This window comes from Echinococcus granulosus (assembly GCF_000524195.1).
Source record: "Echinococcus granulosus chromosome Unknown EG_S00013, whole genome shotgun sequence".
NCBI classification, from domain to species: domain Eukaryota; kingdom Metazoa; phylum Platyhelminthes; class Cestoda; order Cyclophyllidea; family Taeniidae; genus Echinococcus; species Echinococcus granulosus.
In genome coordinates this window covers 1,074,255-1,095,748 of record NW_020170393.1, presented here as the reverse complement: position 1 = coordinate 1,095,748, position 21,494 = coordinate 1,074,255, and the positions used below count along the sequence as shown (strand labels likewise).

General features: G+C 41.2%; 1 protein-coding gene across 1 annotated transcript; it reads right to left on the bottom strand. All coding sequences in view use genetic code 11, as the record gives it.

Moving 5' to 3' along the window:
* Positions 1 to 964: 964 nt before the first annotated feature.
* On the bottom strand, positions 965 to 20,419 carry EGR_02832 (Synaptotagmin-like protein 4; the record flags this gene model as incomplete). The annotated part of the gene is made up of 12 exons (XM_024492081.1): positions 965 to 1,080; positions 1,158 to 1,366; positions 1,480 to 1,673; positions 3,348 to 3,609; positions 5,584 to 5,768; positions 8,769 to 8,963; positions 13,162 to 13,242; positions 14,049 to 14,071; positions 14,269 to 14,319; positions 16,510 to 16,634; positions 19,562 to 19,774; positions 20,139 to 20,419. 12 exons carry the CDS (start codon positions 20,417 to 20,419, stop codon positions 965 to 967), a joined length of 1,935 nt encoding a protein of 644 aa, XP_024353575.1.
* Between the last annotated feature and the right edge of the window lie 1,075 nt (positions 20,420 to 21,494).

Genomic DNA, 21,494 nt, shown 5'->3' with positions numbered 1-21,494 from the left:
TGGGGTAAAGCGGTCTCTAGTGATTTATGGCTGATGGGACCCCTGCAAACACCCTTTTCATCAATTTAAAAGTCGAAACTTCAAATCCCTCCTCTGTAAAAGCATGAATTTACTAAGGAAAAGAGGGCAAATATGCCAATTTATGTAAGCACACAGGGTCTTTAGTCTCTATAGTTTGCGCTTTTTTCTCACGGTACGGTCTTCTTTTCATATCTTCATTCTCCTATCCCTTCTGGATATTGACAACAGACTATTCTACATCAGAAACATTATATTCTGATTTCATCTTCCGAAGCACAAGAAAAAAGCAGAAATATTATTATTAATTATTAGTAGTGTTTCCAGTGAAAGGTAACAGGAGATTAAGATTCCCCTTCAAAAATTTGAAAGGTGATTTTGCCCTAGAGGAAGTAAAGGAATAAGGATCCGTGAAAATGCTTGCAACTATAGTAGCTAAAAGTAAGTTTTGGAAAACTATGCTTGAATGGGAGCATCATGAGAACCAAATGCGGATGACCTCAATGTCTTTAAAGCATTCGCTATGACCTCTGAGAAGACGAGTGAAGCCGGGAGTGTGAGTTTAATTGTACGTGCAAGCTTCATTTACGAGCTTTGATTCCAGGCAGAAAAAAAGAAGGAAGTAGTGACATTTCTGTCGATAAGATTACACATCTGCAGTAATAAATATGTCAAAAGAGGGTGGCAATGACAGTTGGCGAGAGCAAGGGTTAAAATAGCATATAAAACTACTTAAATAATGAGTAGGCGCTGAGTGAATAAATAACGTGTCGGTGTCACGCCGCCCAAGTGGCACATCATCTGCAGTTGTCATTGTCAGTGTTTGTATGAATTTGCAGCACACGGTACACACAATCACAAGGAGGAATGCGAAGCTGATGGAGAACAAGCCAGGTACTTAAAGGCACGTGATGCTACTGAATTAGCACAAGTAGTACCCATCCACTCATTCCATTGCTGATCGTAGCTGCACACTTCCCTCCACCATAGTATTCGGTTTGCTCATCATTTCAACCCAAAGGGTCCGCTCTGTACCAGTTGCATCCATGCCAAAGCCCGATTCTACAAAAGATTAGTGCATAAAGCAATTGACGGAGAGACGGGTGGATGGATAGTGGTGGAACAGTGAAGCAACTCACTTGAACCAGTGTTGAGATTGCACCCACCAAGGTAATCATAGTGACCCAACTTATTGACATCCCAGACAATAACCTCCACGCCGATTGAGGGCAATTGGGTTTTTGCTATTCCCTTGTAAACAAGAGTCTCCTCCCAGGTTGGATTGTTAGTTTTTTTCACCACCTTTGTTTTGCGTCTGGAATCCTTTGTTCTCTCTGGGAGAAGGTGACTAAAATTCCGTAAAACGGATGTTAGGCTTATAGTGTGGCACACTCATGGTGTCGCGATATGCTCTGTAAGTAAAAATTTTAGTCTTTTTATGCAGCAACAGAGGTAACTCACGTTTTCACTACAGGATTGAGGGAATTTTTTTGGTCCGACTCCCCGGATGCACCTACCGGAACATTTAAATCTGTCGCGTTTTTCACATAGACTTGGAGTTCACCCAAATCACCCTGTGTAGCTGGAAGAAATTTGAGACCCAAGCGGATTCGACCCTTCGTAAAATTGTAATCAGAATTGCCCTCCAAGGAGCCCTATAAGTTTGAAAATAAACAAAAACTTGTCTTTTGTTTCGCATGGGAGAAAAAAAGCGTGGAGAGAAGAATACTGTCTGCACCGTAGGCCAGGTGGAGTAATGAACTTTGCATTTGAAAAGTGGGGCCATTTTTTGGGTAGGCTAGTTGTTTAACTTGACAAATAAATTTAATCTAAGCGATTTTTGCATCCGAAATGTTTTTTTGCTTTTACTCTTGGGCGTGCCGGTGGATTTGTTTATACAAATTATTCATAAACATCGGCACATAGCGAGCTCACTGTTATTTGACGCAAAAACAACCTCCATTCTACTAAACAACAAAATGATTGTTGAAAATAAGCAAAGTAATGAATAGTCTTTTTCTGCATACGTGAAGGTTACTACATCCCGGTTTGTGTCCCTTTCAGCTTTGTCTGACAACAAGGATGGGTAAGTATTTGGGCAACTTGACAATCGGTCAAACCCAGTGACCCGGGCCAAAAGGAAGGCGTTTTTAAGCCTCTACACAGGTTTAAGCGTGGACTTAATATACTTGCTACAGATTTGATACGCTCATTTTCTTACTCAAGTGTAATATTTTACTTGTTTGCCTAAACTGCGGATTTTGGCAGTGGGTCGCTCAGTGCTCCGCCATTGTACCTCCCTGGGTGGATGGCCTCCGGGCTATGCCAGTAGCTCCAAGCCCTCCTGTACGTCGACAATGGAGACTCTGCCCAAGCATTATGCATTCTTTCATCTTTAGGGTAGTCTTGAGGCACTACAAAGGCCCGGTAATACAAATATGTGACATACAGTCTTCCTCATTCTTATGATTACTGGCTGCATAACATCGCGTAGCAAGCAGATTCTTCGAGTTTGAAACAGAAACGTGGGTGTGCTAGATGTTCATAGCCTTAGAAGAATGTCTTTTTTAATCATTTTAAGCGCCCAGTTTGGTAGTGCATGTGTTTGACTTGTGAAACACCTGGGCTGTGGTGGCAGATTGCCCTCTGCGACCTCGGTGGTGCATCTTGAAAGTTGACTGTCGGATGATTAGGAGGAATAGGTTGAGCTAAATATGTGAATGTTTGTCGCCCTGGAGTATCGAACACTCAAATTAATTGAATCCGGAAAATTGTTTTGGGCACGTTGCATTTAAACCCACAAAACGGTTAAGATTGCAGTCATTCGTCACCTAGTAGTAATTATAATGCGGCTTTTAATCGGAAGCTACTGTAGTACTCCAGAGAGGCGAACAATGGAGGGCTGAGCTCAACACGCTCCCCCTAATTATCTGACAATCAACTTCAAGCACGAGCTACCGAGGTTGCAGGGAACAATCAGCCTCCACAATTCAGGCGTTTTCCGATTCTGACACGTTGCTAACATGTGTACTACCTAAGTGGCCACTTGAAATGCCACTTGATAACCAAAAAAGCATAATTCTTCTCCGACTAAAGACGCCTCGCACATCTACTTTACCGTTTTAAACACAAACAATCTGTTTGTGACAAAATGTGGTGCAATCAGGCACCATTAGAATGATAAAGGATGCACAGCGGGCGCGACTAGGCAAACCGGAGGATCAAATCTGTATGAAATCTGCTGGACACCTAATTTATCCTAACTACCTTTGCCACTTTTAAGAATTTTAACATTAACCTAAAAGGGTGCGGAAAATTTGTTCACTTACTCTATTCTGAAGAGCCCTCCAGATCTGCGTTGAGCTGAATCGATAGTCGGCTAGAGGAACAAGCACCTCTCCCAGGAAGAGGTTCGCCTTCATATGACGATGGTGCCACAGGGAGAGTTGGAGAGTTCGGTAGGCTAAATCCGACTTTGCGATGGTGTAAACCAACGCCTCGTTAAACACCGGATTGGTGGAGTTCTTCTTCACTTTGGACTTTCGCTTACTCTGCTTTGTCTTATCCGGCAGGAGATAGGTCTTCACATACCTGTGATGGAGGGAGGACAAAAACCACATTTTTTATTCACTCTCTGAGCATTTTGACTAGGGGTTAGCCTGCTAAATTATTCTATCTCCCGCGCGTAACCGAGACGATAAAATGGCTTGGACCACGAGTGTGAGCTCAAGCCAAAATTAGCAGTTGCGGGAGAGAAGAGGGGCTATTTTTGCCATGCAAAGTGGAAGAGGGGAAAGCCGTCCTTTTTTTATTATAAACGTCTCACACCGAGCAGCACGTTTAAGCATTGTTTCGCACTGACAACCAACTAACTCATACACTCGCCCTCTAAACCGTCGTGCGATGCAGGGGAAAGGAAGTCCATAAATCTTGTTAACTCAAGAGACTGGCAGTATGATTAATTCTTACAGTCATTACAGGGTTGACCGGCTCTCAAAAGTAAACAAGGGCCACAGTGGACATGTAATGCAAAACTGCTACACTTTAAACCAATCTTGATAGTGGTTAGCACGTTGTAAATTGTTTAGATTACTTAATATTAAGTTAACTTAGAGTAGGTCTTTGTCTATAAAGTAAGGATTTTATTTTAATAACATTGTTTTCAATAACTTTGCAAAGTCTTGCGAGACACTTTGCTGTGATACTACTGAGCACAAAATTCAGTAGTTGGTTTCAAGATTCTAAAAAGACCCGAATCTATACTCCTTACAAATTCTATTTTGAAAATTTATCCAATAGAATGACGTAATATTGAGCTGAAACTGAGGCATAGGTGACAGAGTGTTGTCTGGACGCTTTGCAAACCAAAGGATTGCATTCTGGTAAAGGCCTCCAATGCTGTTATTCGATGAGGAATTGTTACCATGGGACCGCCAACAGTGGCGTAAAGCTGACATCGGCAGGATAACAAAACGCAAGTGCCAATTTACTGTCAAAAAAAACCTCCCACGAATTGCATATGGTAGATTTTGCAATGGGAAAGCATAAAAAATAACGCCTCACTTTAGTGATGAGGCAGAATTGATCCATCAAAAAACAAGGCTGGAATTGGCAGCGTTTTCGGATAAACTGGCGCACAACAAGGATGACGCCAGGGCATTCTTTGAAAAACTTTTCCGAAATATGGTAGGCAGGGAAGCATGACGCCAATGCAATTAGGTTTTCTACACATTCAGCAAAAATATCCAGACAATGTTGTCGACATATCTTGAAGGTATGACTAAGATTGCCTCTTTTGGACTATTCTCTCCTTTACTCCCAGGAATAGTTGTCCACTTACCTTACTACTCCTCCTTGCAAGAATTTGCGCAGCTCCTTTAATCGTTATCCGTGGTGATTGCGCCACAGCTACTCCTGACTAATAAAACTGCCAACAAAGACAATTTTTTCCCTTAGGTAGGAGGTTGCTTACGCAAAATAACAAGATCACCTTGGCAAACTCATAATATCTGTGGTGTGAATGCCCCATTACTTCAAGTTATAGCCGACTTCTCCGTTGTCGACCAGTCCAGACACCAAACATTAATCTAATTGGCAACAGTGAGGGTGGACGCCTGTGGTGGTAAGGTTTTCCTTGAGCAAAGGCATAAAACCGAACCCACCAATGTCTACTCGCGGACAGGGCTCGAGGTAAAAAAACAATGAGGAGTGGTCTGGTTACTGTTTGATGCTTTAGTGTCGCGTACTCGTCAGTAACGATCCTGACCGTGATGGTTCCTAGTCAACGGTAATGCAGCCATTCCTGTAAGCATTCAGCCATCGCGTGGAGCGCCTGATCGAGATGTAAAAATACGGTGACAAATCCTGCTGTCAGAATAGTGGGCAAAATGCATTTGTCCAAAAACACTGCAACAGAGCTTTCACCATTGGTGACGGAGCAGAGCGGGCTGGCCTAGGACGACTCAGCCATGCTGGTAAAACTTCTAATACAAAAGTGTCAGGGGATTATGTTAAAAAGTGATACAGTTTCAATTTCCATCAGAAAATGGATGGAGGAACACCTACGTGCTCGAGCTGTTTGTCTTCTTATCGGCCTTAGCCACGTCGCGCGCCTGTTTTACGAAGATCCGCAGTGAGCCGCTCTTGTCATCGTAGTCGATGGAGAAACTCAACTCCCCGGTGATGACAATGCCGTGGGTGAAACTCTCCTCCCTTTCGCTGTAGACACTTGTCACTGAGCCGACACTCACCTTGAAGTAACACAATACACGCAAAAATTCAAAGTATGTCACCTTCACTGGGTGGTCACCTTTGCTAGCGAATTTTACAGACTTTGCGTGTAAGGTACACCCCAGTTTGGGGAATAGCACGTATTTCAGTAAAATTGCTAATGAGGAATTCAACCAAGACCTAGTGATAAGTAGAAGACGAATTGCTGGATAGGTTAGATAAGGCACATGAAATTGATGCTCTTAAAACTAGTAAAACCCGCATTGTTTTGAAGAGATAGTCACCCAAATTTCACACCCTATGCCAATTCTCACGCATTAAACTCAAACGAACAATTGTTTTTGATACATTTGTTGTTTTAAGCACGCTTTTTGTAGCACTTAAGCACACAATGCATCCAGTGCGCTTTAAGGAAATTTTTAATGTGAACATAGAACCCTAAATTGGCAGCCAGTAGTCCCAGATGGACCGTCTGTCGCTTAGTTACCGGCAATTTAGTAATCTCAACAACGCATCTCACGAAATTATAATAAAACCTCATAACTAAGGTGGCGACTTATGAAAATCTGCGATTAGGGGAAAATAATTATTTATCTATGCCAAAAGAGGAAATTAAAAATGTGATTTTATTACCACACCGAAAGTCATTCACATGGAGTTATTGCCGAAGCGTGTTTTCCGAGCTGTGTACACAACCGAAGTAATTATGTTTACCAAACCGTTTCCATCCTTCAACCGTGCGTTTTTAAGGAGGGAAAGAAGTGAGTTGGATCTCTGAAGGATTAAAAACTCATTTACAACACCCTGATTCCTAGTTTGACCCTTCGTTTTCCTTACTCGAGGACTGAAGGCTTCGCTTCTGTGCTCCCACCGGGCGGTATCCCCTCCCAGCAATTCCAACAGATCCCAGCTCTAATCTACGTCGGCAGTACATATCCTACCCCGGTGTTATATCTACTTCCATCCTCAGAAATGTCTCAAGGGGCTATATTGGTCGCAGCGGAAAGTAGGCTCGATTCTAAAGGAAAACTACTCCGATTCCTATTACAGAAGAGGGTTATATGCTGCGGATGGGAGAATCTGTGACGACTTTCAACAGAAGGATTGAAAATGACTGCTACATTTGGCAACTGCCTGAGTCTCATGTTCTGTGGGAATGCCATTAACAACTGAAGTGACACCATCCGTGAACCATCTGGAAGAGTCCATTACGGAGCTGTCTAAGGTACCTGTAGGAGGATATCAAATAGGCGAACACGCTGACTGGTTGAATTAAACCCAGATAAATATGTGGGTGGACAACACTGAAGTGAGAACAAAGTAGCAGCACATTTAAATTTTGTCCTTTGCCAAATAATTGCTTTGAGGCAAGTGTTTTGGGACTAGGGATGGGCACACGTGATGCCTATTATAGTCCCTCTTCCCAACGCACTTTTCAAACTGGAAAGAGCTTCAGATCCAGTAAAACTACCAGGGGGAATCAGTGACGTCGGGGTCAGATATCTTCGTAGATGCATGCAAATTCATTGACCGGTGCGGTTGGTTCGTGGGTGTATCTCTTACAGCACCGACGCAAGAGATTGACCAAAGGGAGCGCCAAAGACAACACTCAAAAGAAAAGAGAAGCTATGTAACACTTTGATTATTTGTTCAACTCAAAGTCTTGGTTTCAAGGCCACTGAAGGTTCCGCTCCTGTACTTTTGCTTAGGCGACATGGTCTCTGGGCTACGCCAGTAGCCCCCGCCCCTCCAACCCTACTTTCGTCTTGAGGGAAGTCCAGAGGCGCTACATATTCATGGTGCTACCTGCTAGAGTAGCATCCTCAGTGGAGCAGATCGCAAGCTGCCTAAATGAAGTGGAGACCAATGCCACACCGCCTCATACACTCATCACATTTGAGTCACACACTCGTCTTCAAGGGCTGAGTTGTAGCTTTACCAGCTGTGATGTAACATTCTGCGTCTCATCAATCAGGCTTGGCTAACAATCGAGCAATTTTCGCCTACCATCAGTTAGGAATCATATTTTTAATAGTATAAACAAATCACGAAGGAGAAGACTTAGCGGAAACTGAAAGGTAGCAAACTGACCACTCAAATGGATGACCATTCACATAGGCATTAACGAAGAAGAAAAAAAACCACTTTTCCAGAATGAAATGAAAAAAAATTTAGTTCAATTGCACGATGAATCAATCCTAAGTATTCCCACAACTTTTCTTGTTCTTTTAGCTTCTGCATACACCAGGATGGAATAGGAAAGCCACAAATCACCTACTTATTTGATAATTAGCGTGGCGAGTCAATTAGGTGCGCTGAGCAACACTTTCACCACCTCCTGTAAAGCAAAGCAATCTCGAAGCCCTCAAAGACATTCAACCAATCGTAAAAAATGGTGCGAATTCGCCTCGTCATTTTAACGACGTGTGTGATGGGTATTTCGGACCCACTTGCAACCGCTGACGGCGATTTGACTCACTACGCCGCTTTCCAGAACAGAGGGGTGTAATCTGAGGGTAAACACTTATTTAAAAACATTTTTTACAAGCTTTTCAGGCAAATTTCTGCAAGAATTGCCTCCGGATTATTGACGCGACTTCGCAAATCGTCGCCCCCAGTTTTAAAATGGTGGTCACATACCCTGGGTTTAGTCAATTAGACCTGAAAAGTCCCTGGCGAAAACGCATCGCCTGTCAAAATGTCATCATGCTACCTAGCAAGAAGTCACTTTCACATAACCTTGGTCTAATAATCAGAAAGACGCAATTTTTCATTTCAGGAAAACGATATTAAGCAGGACTCCCAAAGTTTTCTCACGTTTCGTTATTCTGTTATCCCACCGCTAAGAAGGTTAATTGCCACCCGACTTTGGCAACTTTGCAATTTCTTATCGTGAACTCCTAGTCAGGTAAAGAGGGCTCTCAGTAGTAAAATAACTTCATTTCCTAGTAAATTTAAACTGAATTATTTAAAAGAAGGTTTTAAGACACTGCAAGACGAAAGAGGTTAGATTAACCCACCCCACTGAGCATAGACCTGTTGTCCCAATTGTTTACATCGGAGTAGCCGGTGAGGGTATTGGGGGTGTTGTACCCGGAGCTGCTCTGTTGTCGTGACTTCATACGAGGGAGGGTCTTGGGCAATTCATCCACACCCGAGAAGATCACGTTGAATGCCAACTGTTCCGCTCCCGTGGCTGGTGATAGCGGACGAGGCTAGCAAAAAAAATCCGAAAAGGAGTGTAAAAACGAATCCACTGTGTGAATGTGGAGCAGGGTGTCCCAACTAGCTGCAGGAAGCTTGCCTACGGGTTAGCTAGATGAATGCATCAGAATGTAGATTAGAAAAAAGAATATTTGGGGAAAAAATGAGTTTACTTATGCGAAATAAGGGACACAAACAATGGGAAAAATGGGAATGCGATAAGGAGGATTAGCGCACAAAAAACCAAAACGAGGCGCCTGATGGGAGGGAGAGCGGGGGAGTAATAATGCACCAAGGTTGAATATGCTGCATTATTTAAATGAACCTGCAACGTTCAGCTGTTAATTAGTTCTGAACAAGGAGGGAGCCCTTCAATCATGGCACCTACGGGGCATGGACTCCTCGTGTTAAAGGGGCTCGCAACTCCTACGAATAAGGGCGGGTAAGTCTCGTGAGGAACCTGTTAATAATTGTTGAGGAAATTACGCAGTAAAGTTAATGCGTTTTCGCAGTTTTGTGATGTGCCTGAGGATTGTGAAACACTTTCACCTAGCAGATAATCACCCTTCGCAAGGTCAGGAAGTGTCACAACTTGACGCAAAGCTACCGCAGATCTGAGGCGAATAAAAACCCACCGATCTAAACTAATCTAATAAATGGGTAACACCGTAGGGATTGAGAAGCAAGGAAAATGCGCGATTTCGGATGTTAGAGAGAGCGGTGCCAACAACAGCGTATTTCGGACGCATCCCCAATATTGGATGTAGCACAATCCTCTGAATTGAGTAGTATATTTACTATTTTTTTTAAATAACGCCAATAGTGTGTTTCGTCGTAGCTCAAAATGGTCACGTCATGTGGGTGGCGTCGATTTCGGGGCTCCAGGATACAGGCTGAAGGTGTGACAAGAACAGCTACTTCGTGGCAGGTTGAGCACCGCCACTTTGGGATGTCAAGTTCGCCTATTCACTGCGGAATGACAGCCGCTTACTTTGAGAGATAAAAAAGCATGCAATAGGAGCCGGTTAAAACTACTATGTGATCTAACGCCTCCACTGAGACAGTCTGAGCTTTCAACTACAATCATAGCTAAGATGTCCATTGGTTGAAGAAACCAAGGGCTTCAGGTTAAATTTTCGGGAATCACAAACCGATTTATATTTAAATTTGCGGTGAACAAAAAAATGTGTTACCCTAAGCGTTTGAGACCTATTTTGAATGCTTGCTGTGGTGGAGGACGCCGAACTTAGGCGACGTCTTAGATCGGTCACTTGCTGAAAAGGTAAGAGTGGTTATTTTGGTGAGAGAACTCAATATATCCGCATATCAGGAGACGGATATAGGATCTTACTACCGGGGCAGTTCCATTTCTTCTCCGCATGCTTGAAAGTCCTGAGGTGTCGGGATACACTTGACTATTGCTTTCTTCAGACGGCTAAAAATTGTGACATGCCAACAATTCACTTTGTACTCAAACAGTAAACACCTGGATTCCACATTTCGCATACAGTAGGTAGATCCTTTTGACACCTAAGCATGACTTTGGATTATTGTTGGTTTGTCTAACAACTGAACACCCATTAGCCTTAGTCAACTCAAGCTGCAGGGCTTGGTTCCAACTAGCAGATGTCTGACCATGCTCTATATTAATTCTAGTGATTAAAGCTAATACTTAAGACAAGCATATTAAAGTGAGGGCATTAACGTTGTTTTGAAAATGCTTTAAAACACGACCCATTCAGCTGACCTTTACCCAGTTATGAACTCCAAGTACAAAATGTTGATGCTAATTCCCACTAATTTGACACTAAGATGAATCTGAATGCTCACAAATTCTTAGAGGGAGGTCGAAGACTATAAAATTATGCTCAATAATCCTTACAAAACAAAGTAAAGGCATCTAATGCACTTTAGAACCAGCCAGTGAAGCAAATACATTGGCAACGCCCAAAACTAGATTGATGTTTCAGGCATTTACATATGAAAACTGACGAGCACTCTAAACGTCCACACTTCAGCGTAGAAATAAATGCACAGTTTGGTGATTAACGCTGGACATAGACGGTATCTTTAAAGGGGGTACTAGACAGGGGTAGTGTTTCCAAAACCAGCTTATTTGCGGTCCTTAATCTTACTGTTTTCTTTTTCAAGTTACCAAAATTACTGTATCGTCTTGTTTCGCTTCATTAGTTAAGCAAGAGGCAAACGAATTCTAGGTTTGCAGTACAGTGCCTAGATGCTTTTACAGCTAAATGTGGGTGCTGGTTGTGATTCATTTTTTTGGGTAAATATAAAATTCCTAAACTAAAAAAATGTTTTATTATCCTTAGTGTGAGTGGAATAACAGGCATTGCTTTGAAACTATTTGGTTCTACTGGCTAAGTTTGCCGTCAAATAAAGTAGTAAGTACTGAGACAAAGTGAGGGGAGAAAATTTACTCACTTTTGTTGGCACTTTAATTTCAAACGCATTCCTGTGGCACGCCTCAAAACAGGAACCAATCATCACTTACGAACTTTGAGTACAAATCTTGTAAACTTTTTAATAAGTTCAGGTTAAGAACGCAGTACAAAGCTGATCTGATTCCATAGGTTGTGATTCCCTCACGGGAATAAATCGTGAAGAATAATGCAACCTCACTACTAAAAGAAGGCTAACACGACAAGATAGCAAAAATTAAATCACTTTGGGAGATTTTTTAAAATAAGTAGGACATTTAAGTGGGGATGTTTAAAATGAAAGGTCGCTTTTAATTATTTACACAAAGGAAACGAAACAGATATAATTACTGCTCAAAACACAAGTTGGAATCGTAAATATCAGCCAGAATACCCATGACTTGTTTTGAACGCCTGCTTGGGTATATAATGTCGAACTTAAACGACGTCCCCGCTTAGTCGTCGAATGAAAGGTTGATTGCAAGTGTTTTACTATGGAAGGTCATTTAACACAACCGCGCGTAGGAGGACGGACAGGCCTCGCTATTACCAAATCATTTACCGTCCTTCATCGCACACATCAGTGTGCTGATGAATTTGGGGTCAATTGATACCCATTTTCTGACACTTCCACAAATTGACGAAGGCGGAAACTTTTTGTTTAAATATTTCACAGAAAATAAAGCCTACTTTAAAATTACTTCAAAAAGTAACCACTAAGTAATTTCTTGGAGTTACGTTTTTGGAGAAGAATACATTATTACAGTTTAAGCTAGCTCATGGCATCAAGGACAAGTCATTGCTGCAAACAAACAAAATAACGCAGTAAAGTGAAATAGTGATAGGTATATTTTTATGCCGACTTAAAATCCATAGCACCAAACCTTATTCTGGGAATAACACATATTACTGATAGCCCTTAAATTCGCCTATGAAATCGTATAACAAGGAGTCAAGCCTTGGAGACTGAACGACCACAGAAAGGCGTAAAGTAACATGAACTCCAGGTAATAATAGCACGCCGAGAATGAAACGTATGTATCTTCAAATCTATAAAAGCAAGTTTGAGCCTATTTCGGTCTAATGGTCATGGGCTTTGATTCAACCAACACAGATTGCAGGGCATGTAATGTAAAATAAACACTTTAATTGCCACGATTGTTTGCAGGATATGGATAGTTGCCTCACGTGGAGGAAATAAGGGGTCCATGGGAAAAGAGCATATTTGAAATTATGTATGTAGTCTCTAGATTATATTGGGAAAGGGAAATAAAGGCCAGTACCATTAGACTGACAGGAGAATTACACATTGAGGTACAAACAAAGTCCTCTATTATCTAAAAAGGTGTTCGGATTTTTCAACATAATTGCTTGGTTACGCTCCAGGTTCTAGTTGGCTACCAGGAAATAGGGCGTAAATGTTAAGTAACCGCTAAAGGTACAAATGAGTCTTAAAATGGGCTCCTAGTTTATAAATAAAAGCAGATTATGCGAATGGACAGGTATAAAGAAGTTTATGAGTAAGATAAAAGGAGTAAGAAAATGGGTAACATAACTGAGCGTATTTTAAAGCTCAACATGGGTTGTTTTAGTCTTCCACAAAGCGCTTTAGCTTTGCGTTATTTAGTACAGCAAAAGGGAGGGGTGAATAAGAAGGTTGTTTTCAAAGCAAATTTTAAAGGTTTTCTAAAGGAATACAGATTTTCCTAAAAATACGTACCCACGTATCTATGAAAAAAGATGTCGGTGTAAAAGGCGAGGAGTTACTTACGGGGCGTTGCGAAGTGTTAGAACTCAAGCTATGGTCTTTATCGTTTTCTCGTGCCAATCTTCGGGCTGCCTCCTTCACGGGCTGAAAGTGGTGATGATTGCATTGAGAATAACATCCTCATCAAAAAGGACTTGATTGTTTCGAGACCCTGATGTCTCCCCTTTCTCATTGCAAGAAATTAAATCTTAAACATAGGCGGCCAACTTGAATTAATAAGGAATAATAGAGCATTTAAATACTAACTGATCGAAAATGTCTAAACATAGTGAAGGGTTTGTCACGCAAGCCAAAGCAAAGTGGAAAATTAACTAAGGTAATGGAATTTTTTGGGAAATTCATTAAGAGAGCTGCAGCTTTGGGTCTTTTTTTGAGTGAAAAAGTATCTGCGAAATTAAGCTTTCTTTATGACCCTCATCGATAAGTGACGGCTTTGTAGCCTTTTTGACGCTTCAAAGTCAGCAATCGAAGCCAGCTTCCTAGGCCATCAAACTCAAATGAGGCAGTGTGAGACACAATATGTTCAAACTAAAAAACAGTTTGAAATAGCGTTGCAATCTTTCCTGTATTTAACAGCAGAAGGAAGCATTCCGACTCTCTTGGGGTAGTCACTGCATTACACGAAGGTGGAAGCACTTTTAAAATGCTTGTAGGAAGTTAACGATGCATGAAGGATGCTCTCATGTATCACTTAAAATGCACGAACATAATGCGAAGCGTCGATGAAGTATGCGAAAGTAAGATGTTCTATGGACGATGATTTGTGGAGTACTTGTTATCAACCTAGTCGTAGTCACCAATTAAGGCGCAAAACAAGGCTTAACTTATATTGCCGCTTGGCATGACTTAGGATCAAAAATGCACATGCCAGTGAGCATAATGCAACTTACGTCGGTGATTGACCCATTTTGCCCTAAAAATGTAAAGAGAGATGAGTAAGTGGATAACCCCGAAGCAATTTCTTAACCTCTATGACGAAAATGAATGTCTACTACTGAATCTACTGAATACGATTTTACTTCTATTTGTTAGGCACACATTTAGGCAGTTAAATCTACTTTAAACTAAGTACGGGAGGAAAATTTTGCCATTAATACAAAATAAACTCACTTTGTGGAGTTGGCTGTAACATTCCGACGACAGAGGAGGCCGCGCTTTTTTCTGCCAAAATAAACAGAAGACAATGCAAAACTACAGTCGAGATTAGGGGTCCTTAGTTATCCTAGACAAAGCCATGCCATGAAGTAATTTAAATTTTGACAAGATAATTGATTTAAGGTTCAAGAAGCGGAAATGTTCGAGCCTGCACCTTATCGCCTCAACAATTTTTGTGTACACGATTTGGATATTGGTACATAATTAATGTGTTTCCGGAGATTGCAAAACAAGCCTTTGCCCAAATTCCCCTGATTAATTGAAGGCGACATTTTGGAGTAGCCTGTTTTACACACTGCTTAGCTCTCAGGAAGAGAGGTACAAACATAATACCGCTATGAAGCAGAACTTTACCCCCATCGCAGAGGCCTGACATGTTGCGTAAATACTGGGACAAATAATGATGAGAATAGGTAAAACTCCATTTTTTGATGAATTCCCAGAAATACGCACTACTAGCAGTTGGCAAGTGTTGGCTTACTTTACTGCCTTCTGGCTACCAGCAGAAATCTGCCTGCCTAATAAAAGGTAGGTATTACAGCTGGAGGATAATGGAGGGGCAAATGGTCTTCCACAAAGCCACAAAGTACGCGGCCCAGACTAAATTATTCTTTTATTTACTCTTCTAGAAATGGCCAATAAAATGTTTTTCAGGAAAGAATTCCAAATGTTGAGGCAAACGTATTGCTGAAAGAAATATATTTCTAGCTTATGCGAATTTGAGCGGGGACTTGAAATTTCTGCCATTCATTTATTGGCACTGCCTATTGCTAACATCTGTAAATTTCCAAAATAACGCTACTTCATCGGCAAAATAACGTTACATCCTATTAGCTCTTCGCAACACCAAGTGAGCAAAATGTCGTACTTGACACTCGAGTATCACGAATGTGACCTAATGTGGCACCGAATGTCATACATCTTCAACTGCCCTAAGTGCTGATCAAAAGTAAAGAAAGTGACCATCTCCGCTTCAAGAATACTGCACACATGCTTTATCCAGCAACTCTGTTTGTGACACCATTAGGTGCGACTCTGTCACGTGTGATGTAATTGCGATGCCAGTGTCAAATGCACCGAATTTTTGAACCTTCTAGGCTGGAAAAATTGGTTACTTGTTAAATATATCTCGCATCCTACAAAATTTTTCGACACAATTTACCGCCTCATTTGAAGGTCATTGGAGATGTTTAATTTTGGCAGGAATAAAATGGGACAAGTTACTCCTAATTTAGCCGACCAAATTTAACTTTTATGGTGATTTGTGAAGACAGTTTTCTTCTGAATTAAGCCTTAATTGGCTAGCTGATGAGCTTGCAAACTGATGATACCATTCAAGCCATGCACACATACTGCGACACAATGGCAATCAAAAGGGGGTCAGATATTGTCAATTTTTGACTCTATCAAGCATTTTACTCCTGGGCGGTTTTATATGGTTACTTGTTCTACAGGAGGTCTGTTGAACCTGTTGCCCTCATATGCAAATTAGGTGAAGCAGTCTCTGCGTCACATATCCACTAATTCTCTGAACGACTGCTACAACGGACCAACTTCGAGTGTCCTTTGAAGCGGCAAAAGCATAAATCTAAACGATTCAATTCCTGAGCACGAGAAAATAATTACACAACATTGGAAAGCTTGAATTAGCATTGACGCAGTGAATCATGTATGTTTTGGGGCAATTAAATTGGTCTCCTATGTGCTCATCTTGTAATTCTGGCATGAAAAATGTTTTAACAAGGTTAAGTTTGTTGAGCAAAGGCTCCTCCTCCTCTAGTCACTTTTGCAGGGAGGGGAGGTCGTTGCACGCACTTTGTCACTAGCACAAAAGCTCTACCAATCAGCGCGAATCAATGGTTTTGAGCCTGCGTTGGTTCTACTCATCCCCATCATCACTTCATCATCACTCATCACTCACTCAGCTACACTCGCAAATGTAGGCAGCCACCCACACACGAACAGGTAAGGTGGTGATGGGGACCACTGGTGGTGTTTATGATCTTCCTTTAAACTCCACCTCCACCACCGTCGAGTCAAAATGAGTCATACATTCGAGAGTGCCCCTTTCAATAATACAGTCCTACAGATTAGGTACCACCGCTACCAAAGAAGACTTCACTTGGTAACAGGTGACTACATCAGGTCAGCACTCACGGGGTATTCAAAACAACATAAAAAAACCAGATCTGTTACCCCTTCGTTTGCGAATGAGAGAGGCCCGAAGAGCACTGGTAGGGGCTACTCCTATGACACGACCGTCTTTTTTCGCCACCTGTAGTTTTTCTGTGAACCAGAGACCTGTTCTCGCCTTGTTTGTGCTAAAATAGACAATATCATCAAGGCAGCAAGTGGAAAGATAGCCCGTAGGTTGAAATTAATCATGATTCTGAAAAAAAGTCAACTTCCATAAGGCAGAAAGAAGGGAAGTTATTTATAACTTTAGTGTCTTTCATTGCCTCTCAGGTACGAAAAGGGGTAAATACGCCAGATTTCTAATTTACAAGATCTCTGGAAGGAAAAGCGTGGGACTTGAAACGTTCCCGCTCCTCTATCGCTGAGCGCCTTTACAATTTGTTTTACATTCCTAGTTAATCTGATAAGTGGATGAAACCAAAAATGCTGTGAGATGCTTTCTTTATCCCTATTTACTCACTCCCCTGTGTGTGAAGGTAAGGCTCAAAATCTCTGATTACTTAATGGTTTTGAATTGGCGTGGAGGCTGGTTGGAGTACCAGGTTACCTGCCTGGTGTGTAAGGTGAGAGCAGTAAAGTCGCAAGATTTGTGTGTATCGTGACTAGGTGTGTGTTTTAGTATGTGTGAGCCCGCGAGTGCGGACTAACAAGACAACCGATCGTGCACACCCACAAGTCAGGAGGAGTGAACTGCCGATGCCTGCCCGCATCCATGGAGGAGCTCCATGTACCACCAAACAAATGGGTGGAAGCAGTCGATGCGGCTTCACTCTCTGCATGAACTAGGACCAAATTTGTCTCACCACACAACAATGATATACCCATCAGATTGGTTCTAATGACCTAATTTATTGTGCCAAAGGGTCATGTGCTGGAGTGGGGGTGGATAAAGATGGTAGGCCCATTTTACCGAGGCCTTTTATGTGTGAAAAGATATCAATATAAATGCCAAAGCTACTGGGTTTGATTAAAAGGATCTGTTCTAATTCACTTTTATGTCAATTTTTGGAGCTCTTTAATTTACACATTTTGTAAACAACCTCAACTTCCTTCTTATTCACCCATTGTTAAGTATTTGAGTTGCCTACTTGGTAAAAATACGAGCTAAGTATTATTTCAACTCACTTTATTCGCTACATTCATGAAGTAACAAAGGTGTACCAAATAATCACTCTTAGTTCACAGGGGAATGTTCTCTACTTTATAGGCTTCACGAGAACTGGGCGTCTAAAACATTGCTTTAGTTTACTCTCCTCTATGGTTTCAAGCCTAGCATGAATTGGACCGGCCACTTGCAAGAGTAGGGTAAAACTAACTTGATTTTGGAATAAAGTCATCCTAGGTTACATAGACCACAGACAAATGCTTTCATTGAAACAACAGCGGAAAAGGGATTAAGGAGATCGAACACCATTTACTGTTTTCCTCAGGTTCTGAGAGATACAAATCAAAATCAGCCTTGAGGAAGGACATTCATGCGAAGGTTAATACACTGCAGTCTTTGTAGACTGTTGCTTATGACACGAAAAATTGGTAGCACTTTGGTACTAATGACGTTGTGGGTCTAATCTTGAGAATCACTGAAGGCTGAAGACAAACATATCCTACGTAAGGAACGAAATACACCTTGATGACCAAAGCGACACCTTCCTCCATATTAGATCGTTAATAAATATAAAAAAAGATGTATTAAAGAACCCAACTAGTAATTCATTTTCTGGGAAGAAGAAATACCCGCTTAGGAGGTTTAAACCTTTACTACAGTCTAATTAGTCTACCTTTTGGTGTAAAGCATAAAATTATGCAGTCCAGCATATCGGCGCAAAGATTTATGGAGACCTACTGAGGTGGCATCTCACCAAGGCTGTATTCATCACCTTACAGGCATAAACTTGTCAACGCACATGAGTGCCTGGGTGGGAGGGAAAAGGGACGAGTCCCGTGTCAAGCCTCAAAAATTGGGGACCACCTAACGTGCTGTTAAGGCATACTCCTCTTAAAAGGTGATTCACAAATGAAAAGATAGCAACAAAAGAGCAAGAATTCTCAAAATAAAATACTTAAACATGTTCGCAGGGGGGGGGGGTAATTTGCGATTGTGCAAATGCCTAGCATAAAAAGCATTTTCAGGATCAAACAAGGTTTTGTCTCTTGACCAGCTTTGTGGTATCGCGAAGGTTAAATTAAATTGAAAAAGGTTCCTAAAAAAGCTCTACTTTTAAAACCGTCCCAACACACGTGCAAACGAGTGCAATTTTTGTGCTGCTTTGAAGGATTTTCTCCAGTCCCGACCAACAAGAGTATGAAGCTCCTATGCTTCCTCATTCAAAAATTAAAATTAATGCGGTATTAAGCAATGTTGCAGTATTAGCTGAAAATAAGTGGGCTCTTCTTGTAAGCAGTGAAATTCTCCTCAAACACAACTGACTTTCATTGTGATTTAAGATACATTTTACAAAATGCTTTGAGATATTCATTCACACCTAACTTGCACAAGTTAAATAGTGTTTTACAATAAAAAACAAATCACATACACAGCGACCCAAACGGCAGGCATGTATTCAACCTTTTTGAGCAGTTAAAACTTTTTAGGGATGTCAAGATGCGAAGCAGCAGCAAAATTTACAGATAGGTACAAGTATCGTCAGATGGGCTACTTCTTTATTAACAACTTTGATCCTTAGATGTAAATGTAAAATAGAAAATACGTCGATCCACTCAAAATATTTTATAGGTTATGACGTCCAAAAGATAACCAATATCATGTGCACTCATAGCATTAAACATGTAATTCCCAACCTGTCAAGATGTTAATGAGGCATTGAGTGATACTTGCTTAGTCTGAAAATACAGGCAAAGCATGAGAAAAATCCAGACTTCAGGCAAATTCGATTTACAAATTAGAGCACATGCAAAATGTGAAGTTTTTAATTGCGCATATCTCAAAATGCGTGGCACTACGGGCAAATTTAAACAGTAAATTGTAAGAGAATGGGTAGAACATATTAAGAAAACAAGAGCTCAAAGCTCCAAAAGTGTTTCTTTCACATACCACTCGCTAAAGCAGGCCCTGCAGAGGACGCTCTCTGAGTCCAATCGCTTTTGAACACAATTGCGGCAAACATATAATTCACAGTGATGACACAAAGATTTAGGATTGAAGAGTGCCATAAAAGCTGCGCCGCAAAGGGCACAATGGGCTTCGTCGTAACGAGAAACTCCGCGACGAGCCTTCTCCTTTGAAATAGCCTTTTCTCGAATATTTCTAAAATTAAAAATAGAAGTGTGAATGAACAAATTTTAGAGCATTTATAGAAAATATCTTAGTATCTGAAGCATAACTTTCCCACATATGTATGCTAAAAAAAGCTTGTATAAACAATATTCGCCGGCTAAATTACGAAAGAAAATAAACGGGAACAGACAAACAATTTTACGCGATTTTTAAAATTAGTAAGCAAACTTATATACTTCTATTTATGCGATAAATAGCGACTTAAAAGCAAGTGACAGCCTCTGCTAAAACTCAGTTACGCAAAAAAATTAAACCTCGAGTTCTGGCTCAAGAAGAGCTGTTGGATAACTGGTCAGATAGATCAGTAATGCAGCTAAAAGTATCAGAATCTAACTTTATACGCTCATCCTCCTGACGCTGAAGCATGTCATATCGTCGGCATACGTCAGCCAGGTGTTCTAACTCTTCTTCAGTGATTTCTTGGTCGCCAAGAAGCCTTCCTTTTGCGGAATTTGGGACAGTGACAGCATTAAATGGAGATGAATTTGAGTTGTTCATGGAAGGAACGCCGACTTGTTTACCAGCTGTACTACGTCCCGTTACTGATGCCCCACTCTGATGAAAACTTACAACACTAGCAGGCTTGCTTGTCCGTTTGCCTGATACCACGCTCATTTTAGGGTGAGAATTCAAAATACCCCAGCGTTTGTAAAGCAAAAGCAAGATCGTTTTGCCTGAATAAAACACCTTAAGGTTACAGGACTAGGCAAAAAACCACAATATGTATTTTAAGGAGATTGTATGATTTTACGCAATAACACATAAAAAAGATTTATGGTAGTATAATCTCGACTTGAGCTGTTTTTTTGTTACGGCATGAAGTTGCAAAATTTGGGGGAATAAAAGGTGAACAACACTGCTTCTTCTCAATTTCAGGTTATTTAAAAAATTAATTTTAGCCTAAAAGATAACAATTTAAAACCTATGGGATGAAATATGTGGCAAAATATAATGCATTAGCCACTTAACTTTCAGTTTTGGCAAGCGATCATTCACTGTCTTGGCCGTTGCAACTTTGCCAGATGAGCTGGCTATGGAACCACGCAACAAGACCTGACCTTAATAAAATTGTAACATACGTATTCTCTCTGGGTATCATATCTTCTTACGTATCGCGGAAGTCCTAGGTTGCATAAATACTGCTTATTTGGCCGCATTACAGAATAGCTGCATTCTTTCGTAGCTTAATTTGGTATTGATTCACTTTGTGTCCCCGCCCATGTCCATTGGGAGGGCGGACTGGCATTCAGGTCATGCCAGCAGCACCAGTCCCTTGCATGCATCAAACGCACATCTATTCCGCGTTAATATAATTTCCATTTGACTTAAGTGCAATACTGCTGTTGTTTTAATGTGCCTTAGAGGGAGGAGGCAGGCAGAGAAGTCGAATCTCGTGACTGAGGAGGAAACGTCCTGCAACCCCGAGAGCGGTTCCTTCCCCACACCCCCAATATCTGTACTTACCTCCTTTATTTGCCTTTCCTAATAAACATGTCGAAGCCAAATCAACCTGGCTGTTTCAATATTATGAAAATCAGGCAAGAAAAAATCTACGAGCCTCGTCCTACATAATAAAGTCTTAAATAGCTATAGTACCCCATAACTGTAACCTGGGGATAGTGTGATTCCTAAGACAAAATGTCATAAACGCATACTGTCATGTAGTGACATACATTAAAAGTTATTTCTC